At 43.0% G+C, this 13,019-nt stretch overlaps 2 protein-coding genes across 5 annotated transcripts in view; both read left to right on the top strand.

The window, feature by feature from the left end:
* LOC106607728 (5'-nucleotidase domain-containing protein 1-like) overlaps positions 1-7,589 on the top strand; it is a 55,619-nt gene extending 48,030 nt beyond the window's left edge. The window contains exons 10-12 of one of the 2 annotated variants that reach the window (XM_014204997.2): positions 2,309-2,482; positions 4,734-4,902; positions 5,722-7,589. In XM_014204997.2, the coding sequence (XP_014060472.2) occupies positions 2,309-2,482; positions 4,734-4,902; positions 5,722-5,837 (459 nt within the window). In that variant the 3' untranslated portion in view covers positions 5,838-7,589. The remainder of the gene's footprint in view (positions 1-2,308; positions 2,483-4,733; positions 4,903-5,721) is intronic. The other variant, XM_014204998.2, reaches the window with a different exon arrangement.
* A 140-nt stretch (positions 7,590-7,729) lies between these two features.
* dse (dermatan sulfate epimerase) overlaps positions 7,730-13,019 on the top strand; it is a 28,666-nt gene continuing 23,376 nt past the window's right edge. Inside the window, exons 1-3 of one of the 3 annotated variants that reach the window (XM_014204994.2) lie at positions 7,836-8,005; positions 9,790-9,880; positions 10,228-10,702. In XM_014204994.2, coding sequence (XP_014060469.1) covers positions 10,272-10,702 — 431 coding nt within the window. In that variant the 5' untranslated portion in view covers positions 7,836-8,005; positions 9,790-9,880; positions 10,228-10,271. Of the gene's footprint in view, positions 8,006-9,789; positions 9,881-10,227; positions 10,703-13,019 lie in introns of those variants that run through there. The other 2 variants (XM_014204993.2, XM_045720778.1) reach the window with 2 other exon arrangements.

Raw genomic sequence — 13,019 nt, 5'->3', positions numbered from 1 at the left:
TTTGGGACATTGTCAATTTGGAAGAACCATTTGCGACCAAGCTTTAACTTCCTGACTGATGTCTTGAGATGTTGCTTCAATATATCCACATAATTCTCCTTCCTCATGATGCCATCTATTTTGTGAAGTGCACCAGCCCCTCCTGCAGCAAAGCACCCACACAACATGATGCTTCCACCACCGTGCTTCACGGTTGGCATGGTGTTCTTCGGCTTGCAAGCCTCCCCCTTTTTCCTCCAAACATAACGATGGTCATTATGGCCAAACAGTTCTATTTTTGTTTCATCAGACCAGAGGACATTTCTCCAAAAAGTACGATCTTTGTCCCCATGTGCTGTTGCAAACCGTAGTCTGGCTTTTTTATGGTGGTTTTGGAGCAGTGGCTTCTTCCTTGCTGTGCTGCCTTTCAGGTTATGTCGGTATAGGACTCGTTTTACTGTGGATATAGATACTTTTGTACCTGTTTCCTCCAGCATCTTCACAAGGTCTTTTTCTGTTGTTCTAGGATTGATTTGCACTTTTTGCAACAAAGTACGTTCATCTCTAGGAGACAGAACGCGTCTCCTTCCAGAGCGGTATGACGGCTGCGTGGTCCCATGGTGTTTATACTCGCGTACTATTGTTTGTACAGATGAATGTGGTACCTTCAGGCCTTTGGAAATTGCTCCCAAGGATGAACCAAACCTTTTTTTCTGAGGTCTTGGCTGATTTCTTTTGATATTCCCATGATGTCAAGCAAAGAGGCACTGAGTTTGAAGGTGGGCCTTGAAATACATCCACACGTACACCTCCAATTGACTCAAATGATGTCAATTAGCCTATCAGAAGCTTCTAAAGCCATGACATCATTTTCTGGAACGTTCCAAGCTGTTTAAAGGCACAGTCAACTTAGTGTATGTAAACTTCTGGAATTGTGATATGGTGAATTGTAAGTGAAACAATCTGTCTGTAAACAATTGTTGGAAAAATTACTTGTCATGCACAAAGTAGATGTTCTAACAGACTTGCCAAAAGTATAGTTTGTTAACAAGAAATTTGTGGAGTGGTTGAAAAACAAGTTTTTCAACCTAAGTGTATGTAAACTTCTGACTTAAACTGTAGTTACAAATTATGGAGAAAGTCGGAGTTAACCTGAATTCTGTTGCATTATCTTTCCCAGCCGTATGAAACTGTTTAGCATGAAAGCCTCTCTATAATGTTTTGCCACTGTGTTGGAATTCCTGGCCCTGTAAATATTTATCCTACTGATCCGATGCCTCTGGCAGCAGTGGGGAGCTGAAAAACAATCGGTGCACTCCGCAGCAGTGTTCTCTCTCCATGTCTGTGGCCAGTTTCTGGGAAAGCCTGGAAACCTGATGCCTGAGCCCGCCCCCGACCTCCACAGGCCCAGCTCACAGCTCCACAGCCTGGGCCTCGGGCTGGCCGAATGTCCTGTTTATTTATGCGTGGGACTGCGAGGCCTGGTCAGAGACGCTGTAAAGGGCCTGAGAAGAGGAGGGGGTTTCCGGAGCGAGGCCTGCGGCCCACATGAATTCATTAGAGACCCTTCACTCCTCCCTCACCCCCCTCCTCTTTATGGATGTCTGCCTCATCTATAACCCCCCCCCCCCCCTCCCCTCCCAAACACACACACCCCACTCTGCATTCCACACAGAGAGCTATGTGAAGGACTCTTTAAGCGTGTGTCTTTAGTCCCAAGATTTTCTCATTATCCTTATGGCCTGGGGTCATAACCTTTCTTCTCTCCTTAAATGGACCCCTTGAGAAGTCAGAGTTTTGTGATGTGCTGAAACTCAAGGAGCTATTTCCTCTAAAGAGCTGTTTCCATTATGGCAGCATTCTTGTTTTTTTTCTTCCTCTAGTTGTTCCCTAATCTGACACTCTTCTTAACCCTTTGTTTCCACTGGGTTTGCAAGGAATTCAACTATTTACATTTCAATAGTTTCAAAAGTAAGGAAATGGGTTGCCAGTCAGTTTTGGTATGCTGTTCAGCTAAGCCTGTCTTGACGTGTTTTTCTTGAGTACAAAACAGAAATGATGGTCAAAGAAGACGTGATGAGTTTTGCAGCCCCATCGTGTCTGGTCTAGTTCGCCCTAAGGGGCAGTAAGGCACATGTCAGATTTATTGAATTTGACTACTGTTGAGCGCTCCCTTGAAACGAATCCAGAAAAAAATTCTATTTTATTACAGCACTTTACTAATCAGATGAGGAGGTAGTTACTATAACATAGAAAAGTCAACTTCATTTACTGAGCAGCTGCGAATGTGGCCTCATTCATTGCCTATCCTGTCTCCTACCCTATACAGGTGGTGTACTTTGGGGATAGCATGCGGTCTGACATGTTCCCTGCTAGCACGTTCGGGAATTGGGAGACGGTGATGATCGTGGAGGAAATGGAGGGAGAGGGCGTCCCGAGGTGCGACGCAGCGAAGACCAACGAGGCCCAAGCGGAGCCTCAGGACAAGAAGGGAAAGTTTGAGGTTAGTTCACACAAGCAGCTGTTTCCGTTTAAAGCGCTCTCCCACCTTTTTACCTTGCTCCCTGAAAGACATATCCTCCCAACCCCCAGCCCCTTTGCTCTGCTCAATGCCACAATATACCCACCGTAGCGCGAGTCGTGTTTGAGTGGGTACGTGGGCTTGTTCATTTTGTAAGCGTTATCAAAAGACTTACAGTGTTGTAAGTGTTCCGTGGCAGTTTTGTATCATTACAGTTCCACAGCTAGTGGCGAAATCTGTAAAAGCAGTCATGTTGAAACAAGTTTATATGAGTCTGTATCACTGCCTAGTGTCAGTACAGGAAAGTTGGCAAAGAAAATGTTCACGGCAATTGACGTACTGCTAGGAAGGAAACTATAAACACATTCTTACAACTGTTATGTAATATCATCAGTGCTGCCCTCTCCCTCACTGACCAGGCCATAGTCTATCCATATCCAGAGGGGTCAGTGCTTCCTGAGAGGGAATTAGGTGAGTCAGCATATATGTTGCCAGGAACGATGAGAGGAACCACCTGGTTTGGATAGGACACCACTAAGGGTGTGTCCGTAAATTTACTCTGGATTGCCAGAGTGCGCTCAGAATGTGCTCTGAGCATTGCCAGATTGTCCGTTTTGTAAATACAGATCGTTTCGCTCTGGGAGCGTTCAGAGAGCACCCTGGACACTGCCCGAGGAGTAGGGTTGATCCGAGCGTTCTGTCCTCACAACGGCAGTCAAGCACCCAAGCTAACTGGCTAAAGTTGTCTAGCTACTTCCAGACACAAATGAGAGAACACCTCACTCTGACCATTTTACTCCCCCTAGCAGAGCTGGTTTAGCTATTTTCATGTTATCCAGAGCATTGGTGACTAAATGTGCTGCTGGCATCAATTTAATTATATATATTTTTTGGCCAATGTTTACTGACACCGGTCATATTCAACGGGTGATGCGCGTTCGTAAATTCGTCAGTTATTCTGTGCTCTGGCACACAGACGAGAATGCTCTGAAATAAGAGTTGATAGCCAGAGTGTATTGACGAACGCACTCTAAAGACAGATTGGAGCACAGGGCCTTGTAGATGGACAAATCGTCTCGGCCTAGACACACTACCTCTACCTCTCTTTCTCATGCTCTTTTCTCTTTCTCTCACTCCACTTCCTCTTTTCAGTTCACCTTTCCTTACTAAAACTTCATTCCCCATTTGCCTCGTTTATGAGAAATTCATTATCTCCTGACTCCTGGAAGCTCCAGTAGGTCTCTCTCTCTCTCCACTGTGGTGTATCTGCTCTGAGCTGTAGCTCCGCTGCAGCCAAAGTGTATGTAACACATTAGACAGTCTCAGAAAGCTGCCTGGAACAACATGTTTCTCATCAGTTTCCCCCAGATTCCTTTTGGTTACATTTTGGCTCTCAATATCTGGTGGAAATTTCCACATGAATAGGCAATGTAATGCTGTGCATCAATTTGCCAGTTATTAATGATGAATTATGAGGTTCTGTGTAGTGTAGAAAAGCTCCAAACTAGGGAAGAATGATAAGTAGTTAGCACAGTAGTTTGAGACAGAATATTTCCATGCCTTGGATTCATTGAATCTTATTAATGACTTTTAACATAAACCGTTTTTCTCTGCGAGCAACTCCGCCTCTAAGTCTGGTTGGGAGTCAAAAAGCTTCACCATTCAGAATAACGTCTTCATCACACTTTCCACCAAGAGAGGGGAAAAAGTAGCAACAATTTTCATTTGAAGCATTGACCTTTGTCCCAAATGAACTGAATCCCATTTCAAGGAAGTATCTGGACGAGTTGACTAATTTAGATGTATACATTTCTTCTGCTACCTCTGTTTTGATTTGTTATGAGTCCATGCTTGTTAACCACATCCTGTTATTAACATCTTAGACAAATGGCACTGAAAGTGACCAACTCCACATTGCTTCTTATGCTGAAATTCCTGTTAAAAAGTGGATCCATTATTACCCACAAGTTTCCTCCCAAGTAGGAGGATTTACATTTACAATTTTTGTCATTTAGCAGATGCTCTTATCCAGAGCAACTTATAGGAGCAATTAGGGTTCAGTGCCTTGCTCAAGGGCACATTGACAGATTTTTCACCTCATCGGGTCGGGGATTCGAACCAACAACCTTTCTGTTACTGGCCCAACGCTCTTAAACGCTAGGCTATCTGCCGCCCCGTACCTCTTTCTGGTCAGAGAATCACTCCCTCTTTAACCCATGTGATGTGCTTTCAGGACCAGGGCATGAAGGCGCCCTCTGCTCCATCAGAACAGTGGGGATCCTACTTTGTGGACACACACAAGAGTGGTGAAGGGGATGAGGAGAGCCAGAAACTCACCTGGTGCTGCCATAGCATCCACAAATACAGCACCATGGCCATCCCCAGTGTGGAGTCTATTGCAGGTACAGGGAGAAGAGGGGCTCCGGGGGCCCACTGACTCTGTGTTGCGTAATGACCTACCAAATTTCTGTATTTATTTAACCTTTATTTAACTAGGCAAGTCAGTTAAGAACGTATTCTTATTTACAATGACGGCCTACACCGGCCAAACCCGGGCGACGCTGGGCCAATTGTGCGCCGCCCTATGGGACTCCCAATCACGGCCGGTTGTGATACAGCCTGGATTCGAACCAGGGTGTCTGTAGTGACGCCTCTTGCACTGAGATGCAGTGCCTTAGACCGCAGCGCCTCTTGTCTTGAGAGAGGCGTGCTCTGCTAGTTTAAAGAGTAATTTGACCCCAGATATCCTCTACTACCTGTTCCTTATTCTATGCTGGTCACACTTTATTTGGATAGTCCAGATAGTATGACCATCTGTAGAATAGACTGTTGATAAGCAACTGCTTACTAAGGTTACGGTTATTGTTAAGGTTAGGTTTAGAATAAGGGTTAGGTTAAGGGGTTATGTTTAGGGTTAGGGTTAGTAGATAGATAGATAGTTTAAATGTTATTGAGCATCTACAGATGGACTATCCAAATAAAGTGCTTGCCGAAGTGCTTTCTAAAACAGTTTGTTCCTTTTTGTGAAGGTTTGGTTTGGCAAAGCTTTGCGCAATTTCCAGAAATCATAGAGAAAAAAAAATTAGTCATGGACCACTCCTAGCTATTGTTGATGATGTGTGCAGAATGGAAACTTTGAGGGTTACATGTCCTAGCTAAGCAGGCAAAACTGGTTGATATGACATCATTTTCACTAGTTTATCTCTCGTCCTCCTCCGTAGATCTCCCTCTGGACTACAAGTTCCCCAGATTCTGTCCCAACAAACCCTGCACCACCGGCTACTACCCCAGACCCCCAGATTCCCTGCTGAAAAAGTTCCAGAGTCAGTCGTCTTAAAGGGTCCTCCTCCCAGAGACGCCCCTCACCCTCCTCAGCTTAAAGGGGAGGAATGTGCCTCCCATCTCGCCTGTAGTTCCACACCTGAACCACGTCATCTATCCCTCTAGGGCAGGAAATCACGCTCACGTTGATAGAAACCGTGGGAATGTAAAAGCACAGTATCTCTCTGCAAGTAACCTGGCTACATTTGAACGTTGTTCTGTACGTGGATTATTGTACATGTGTGTGAAAAATGTGACTTGCCAATTGTATGTGTGTGGGTGTGTCAGCAAACAGTGCTGATTTAAAGCATATTATTCATATTGTTTAATGTGAAGACCACTTTTGTAATGTAGTTAGATAGGTAATTCATGTTCCAGTTGAAACCCCTATAAGTATATCATCCAATGTAAGTTAATAACTCTTCAGAGTACTAAAAAAAACTTTAAGCCCTGTAAATACTGTCCTACATTTTAGTTTTTTGGTGTGTTTCCTTACCTCAAAAACCTGATCTGACCTGGAGTGCAACGTTGCAGTCACAGCGATGTTGTCTGTTCTCTCCAGAGAGAAATTCCTAATAATTCATTATGTCCAGTATCCTTGGTATGATGTGTGTGTGTATAATACATAATAAACAGCCATTTTGGTTTTCTGTTTCACTGTATGCATTTCAGTGACAGTAACTTAAGATGTCCTTAAAGATAAAGCATTTCCCTTGTGTTTGTCACAGATTCCCCCGGTACTGCTGCTCATTCCTTGCACCAGTTCCGGAGTTCTACATCAACCGGCCTTCTAGGCTTCACTGAACTGTCTAATTACGCACTCCTGGTTCCTGGTTCCCATTTCCCCTGATTAGTAATTGTGTATATACTCTGTTCACCATTGTCACCATGTCCGTTGGTCCTGTGAGTACCTGTGTTGTTGTTTCGGCATTCGTGCTGCGTGTTTTTTACCATTGTTATTACGGGTCTCGTCCCGTGCATTGTTATTACGGGTCTTGCCTCGTTCTTTTGTTTGGGTTGCATCCCAGTGTGTTTTGTATATGTGTTTGTTTTGGGCATCGTCCCCGTGCCTTTCATGGCATGTTGTTTCATTCGGGTGGGGTATTAAAATTACGTATTCCTGCGCCTGTCGCCAATAGTTTATACAACGTGACGGTATTTATTTTGTGGAAGGTGTTTAAGAGAATTGTTCTTGAAGAAATGGCGCAATCTGTCCTTAGTGTTACCTTTTTTGTTGTTGAAAGAATTGCAAATAATAAAACGGTAATATTGGATGCTTAAAGATTATGCTCTGTGTACTCTGTTATTTTTTGGGGTGAAACGGTAAACTATAGTGCTGTTGGAGTGACTACTGTGTAAAAATGTGTTATACTTATGCTTCATATGCAGTACCAATTTGAAGATATGCTTTAACTGACTTCTGAATGGTTACATGTGTTGGTTAGCTGCATATAGACTAGTTGTATTATAATGTTAAGAAACAAGTCTTAATATGCTTGTAGAAGTATTTTTTACAGGAAGTACTTTAGAGAGGACAGCAGACCTTAATTGGTCATTGGATTATTTATGTTCTAAATGTGTGTGTTGGTGTTAAATGCAATTGCAGCTTTGGTGATTGTATTCCATTTACTTTTTCCCCCATCTGATTTAGAAACGTTTATATGCTCATTTGCCTTATGTTCAATTCATTAGTGGTATTTTAGTGTTCTAGAGAAGATGCAGGGATAGTGTTCGATGTACTGTCTGTGAAATAAATGAAGTTATACAATTTTGTTACACACTGCTTTTTCTGATGATTTGAGTTTTCTTGAAAGTTAAAATAAAACATCAAATGTGTCGACGTCAGATCATTACAAAATGGGATTAGACTGTTCCAAATGTATTTTAGACTGGCTACTTTCAATTCTACACATATGTTCTCTCTACCTGGATGTTTGCGTCTACAATCAGTCATTTCTGTCACCCTCCTACTTCTTTAGTCACTTTCCTCTACTGCCCCTCCTCATTCGGCAGAATTGATGACGTTTTTGTCTCCAAAACCTTGCGCAAAGAGGGTATACTTTGTTTCACTACTTGAAGATTCAACGCATCGATGCATGTCGCGGGGATTACATTTATAACACAGAAATGACTTGTAGGGGGAGTGTCAAATCTGGACTACAATTGTACAACGGGTTTTGACAGGTAGGCTAATCTTGATCAGTGTACTGTTCTTTCTTTACAACAAGCCACAGATCGGAAAAAGACTTCCGATCCAGTGTGCTATCTGCGCATATGTATATGTTAATGCCGTGTGTTAAACGTTTTTCGATGTTGGAATAATAATTCAGTAATTACATTTAAGAAAAGTACTATTTATGTAAGTAGATGTACATATTTACACGAAATAAAGAACTAAATATTTTTGTCAGTGTGACATTCGGAAACGGATGACAAAAGTCACATACAAGGACATTATCCAATAGATGACATTAGGTACGGTATGTACAAGTGTAGGATATTGTCGGAGTTGTGTATAGGTATTAAAATATGGCAATTATATTTCCAATATGAAAAAACCGGACACTTAGGCAAAGGTGTCTTTTTATATGAGTAAAACATTATTTGTTAGGACGCTGGCGATCTGAATGTAGGCTATCCAAGGTAAGGAGCTGTGAGAGCAGCCAGGCAGGAAAGATACTCTGTGGAGCTACTTTACTGTAAATTGGTGGTTGCCACTGTAAACCCTTGAGTTTAGGGTTTGTATTAGGCCTACTTTCGAGTGATGGAGTAGTATAGAATAGTTTTCATAATACACATTCCACAGTCATTTATTTGTTTTTCAACATGTGGTCATTTGAAATCGTCTTATCAAGTTTCAAGGGCACAGGTCTTTTAAAAGCTAAACGTCTATTTGAGAACGAATTGCCCATTTTGTGCCATCAGTTTGTAACTTTTGTGTAAATTGAAAGAAAACAAAGCAGTCAAAGGTTAATCCAGACCAGGAGAGGGACAGCTGTCCCCTCAACTGGTTTCCTTTATTCCCCTAAACCAATCAGTGCTCAATCTCCATGTCCCTAAACACATAGCAGGAATAGGTTTCACTTCCACATCCAGGGTTCATGGGCTTTATAGCAGTAATGATAGACTATCTGATTATGTCTTTAAATGGGCGATCTGCAGTTGTTACATCCATTTTTCGACATTTAAATTAATTCAATATACCCATTGGTTCTTGAAGGATAGAATTTATAGATCCCTCATGAGCTTAGTACAACCGTCATACCCCATCAGAACCCCAAATATTACGTTGTTTTACGCCTTTGCAAACAATGTAAATGTAAACCAATACTGTTAGCCTCAAAATGGTTAAAACAAATAGTTTGTATATCATGGATGGTCAGTCCTTGTATCTATATCTCTGTCCATGAGTTTGAGAGTGGTTATATTTCTCCAGCCCCATCCCTCAGCTGTTACAAAGCTTACCTCTTTGTTATCGTTCAAACTACAGATGCCCCTTTTAACTGGAATGTGCCCGTTTATGAGGTCAGGTGTTATATCTAGCTAGTTGGTCAAGTGAAGCAACATCTGCAAAATAATGGACATTTAGCTCCCTTGTACCATTGGTGTACCATTGGTGTACCATTGGTGTGTCATTTTTAGTAGGTAATACTAAATTGTGGATTAAAATACACGAAAGAGAAAACTCACGCTAATACAACTGACCAGAGTCTAGACTCTCTCGACTTCCTTCAAATCACCACCAATTGATTTTGCCTTAGGCAAGTGCCGAGAGTAAGGCAATGAAATGGACGTCCACGTTGCCGAGAAGAGATGACTTGCACAACCATGGCGTTAAATGTACCATGTGACGTTCGTCATTGGTTAAGCCAAACCAATATGACTGACGAATAGAATACCACAGAGACCTGTATGACCTTTAGAGTGTTGAGGACAATGATTCTGACTATGTGTGTGTACATGGCTAGACTCACCTGAGACACTGCCAAAACAAATGAAGGATGAACTACCCTGGTGAACACACCTCTCGCCAATAGCTGGATACACTATCAATCTGAGGTATGATAGCACACTATACACATTACTGCTACCTCTTCTCAAGATACACATGGGGGAGGAGGAAGGGAGGGGGGGGGAGTCTATTTTGATTATTCATATTGATAAGTTGCATTTTTACAACAGAGATCTGAGCTTTCCTTTCAGTTGTCACAGTCTACAGTCTACTTGTAGCGTTTTCAAACTTGTCAGAACAGTAGGGGGGAAGCCAGAATGATCAGGAATACAGCTGTATCCAATTATTCAAGGAATGTAGCCCTCATATGAAAAAGCTGGGGAGAGTTGAGAGAGAGAATATGGCTGGCTGGCTTTCTTAAAGTCGTTTCTTCTCCCTTTCCTTTCCTTCTCAGCTGAGCTCTGTTGGAAATGCCACTGCGCCCTCTCTGATGTGAGGATGAGGACCTACACCCGAGGGGCCCCCACAGTGTTCTTCATAAGTCTACTGTGGCCCCTGGTGGCCCCGGTGGTGGGGGTGGCGGAGGAGACGGTAGACCCCAGCGGAGGGATACCCTTCATGGGAGGGAACTACGATGGACACCCCATGCTGTACTTCGGCCAGGGCGAGGTGGAGGAGCTGCAGGCGGCGGCGGCTGGGACCCACCGGGAGATGGCCGCGAGGATCCGCGAGGCGGGGGAGGCCATGCTGGAGCACCCTGAGGAGTACCTGCCCCCCTGGAGCCCGGCCGAGTTCAGCGCCCGCTGGAACGAGGTGTATGGAAACAACCTGGGAGTGCTGTCTATGTTCTGTCTGCTCTACCCACACAGGGCCGGGGCCCTCGACCTGGCCAAGGATTACATGGAGAGGATGGCAGCTCAGCCTAGTTGGTATATTTTCTATCTTTGTTCTTCCCTTAATTTTGTGTGAAATTTTTCATCCCAGGTGTTGTAATCAATTGTCTGTGAATAGCATCCCTAACCTATAGGGACACAAAACAAGAGATACAATCAGATATGCCCCTGTGGAAACAGTTACTGTGTAGCTACTCAAATTCAACCCATGAGTGAATTGCTCGCTTCTCAATTGCAGAAAATCGCTTAGTCTACCCTTAGCGGTAAGAAAAACTCCCACGTTTTTCTCATTACGTGAACAATACTGGTCTATTTGGAGAAGGTACAGATGCTGCCTGCTATCTGTATTTCTCCTTCCTATCACCATGTGACCACTGGGGATAAATGCCAAATCCTCCTCTCCAGAGGACCTTTGACTGACTCAATCCCCCTCCATAGTATCACTGTTCAGTTTTCACTGTGGCCGGCCAGACCTGAAGAAGAGATGCCCTGTGGTCCAGGAAATATGTTTAGCAGATGTATGAATTTATTGCTTAACATGCCCCCGTTCAAAGGAAATTAAATGTTCAGATGTTGAGCTGAATGGCCTGGTGCAGTGGGATGGGAGGACTAGGGTTCAGGTGGTGGTGAGAGGCTAAGAAACTCACTTTACCTGGGTTCTCAGAGGGGTAACATGGGAAATCTCATCTGCATCTCACATTGTTCAGCCCCAACCTAAGGGATGGGCTAATGACTCTCCCAGTCCATAGACTCTAGAGGGGAATAGCTTCGGTAGTCTGGATGATGTTGTATTTCATTTTCATTGTACAGTACTGGGCTGTACTATCTTGCAGACTTCTTCACTTTCTGTTGCATAAGAATAATAAGCTAAGAAGAGGCCAGCAATGAGACTGCATGTTGTCGCTGTGTATCTAGCCAACCCTTACAGTACTGTACTTCAGAAGACCCCTGACCGCCTGGGAGGGTTGTGAAACTTCAGTGGTTTATTTTTTTTCCCCTTGCAGTGCAGTTAGGAAAGTGCATTATAGCAAGCTTTCTCTGCACGTCCCAAGCCAAGGAATTCAGTGTTAAGGAGGGGTCTCTGATATATCGGGCAAGGCGTTTCACTGTCGCAGCCAATTTAGTCACGGCGCCTGCGTTCTCAGGACGTTCTGTTCTCTGCTATCAGCCTCGTGGTCAGAGGGCTTCCCTTTTTCAGTTTTGCCTGCTTTCTTTCATTACTTTTCAGAAATAAGCATTGTCTCAGCTCCATTGTTTTTAATCCTCTAATTTAGCCATCAGCTGCTGTGTCTAGCCAACCTAGTTCAGAGAAAAAGGTTTTCTTTAGGGTCAGTGTTAATGGGTACATTTACAGTTTATCATTAGTTCAAATTTGTGAAACTTCTCACAAAATGGAAGTCTGTGCCACAAGCTGAGAAATGAAAACCCACAAGGACGTTTTCACATTTTAACTACACACAATGTGAGTTCTCTCCTCAGCCACACATTTACTAGGGTTTTGGAATCTCTCAGGGATCCTTAAAAGTGGCTCCAGGAATCAGTCAACTGTGGTATCTGTGACCTTCAATTATGTCTCCAACAACTTGTTGAGGAGAACCATATTCCATATTCCAACTCCAGCTTGTGGCGCACTGGTTGGGTTTTTAAGGCAGTTCATGTGTAAACACACAGAAGAGACGTCTTGTGTGCTTTGGCGTAATGTAATATACAGTACAGTAGTGACAAAGAATCACTCTTCACTCATTCTAACGACTTATACAGTGCATTAAACTTGGTTGGTGAACCAAAGACTGTAATAAAACATTATTTAAACTCCTTTTTTGATGAATAAAGTTGAAATCAAGGGCCCCTTTTTATTCAATTTAATTTAAACCCATGTAGAAGGAACATTTATTTCCAATGAACTTCCACAGGTCATTGACAGATGGAAATAATGTATTAGCTAAATCAAATGGAAGAAATGCTGCCAGAGGGTGGTGGCATGTCTTTGGTATTTATGAATATTAGAGTCGCATTTAAAAGAAAAGCAGGCCGCTGTTTTGATATTTGGCACTGAGTAAAGTTTATGGGTCCATGTGATGAGTGGAATGGATTTCAACCTATGTCTTTTAGATGTTCTGAGAGGAACGATTGTCAAGATGGAGCTGAAAACGTAATTACATGGCACGCACTTTAATAGTAACTGCTCAAAATACAGGTTGCTTTTTGGATTTATATTTTATTGCCACATCTGAAGTCAATTTTACTATAATTACACAGAAAGAGCTTTTAAAGAACACCTCTTAGCAGGTGGTATATGAGATTAATGTATGGGCACAGACTATTTTGCCAATTTAACAATTAGTAACTCTTA

The sequence above is a fragment of the Salmo salar genome, chromosome ssa06 (genome assembly GCF_905237065.1).
Source record: "Salmo salar chromosome ssa06, Ssal_v3.1, whole genome shotgun sequence".
In the NCBI taxonomy this organism is placed as follows: Eukaryota; Metazoa; Chordata; class Actinopteri; order Salmoniformes; family Salmonidae; genus Salmo; species Salmo salar.
Note: the sequence above shows the minus strand (reverse complement) of the source record. Positions and strands in the feature narration are given on the sequence as shown.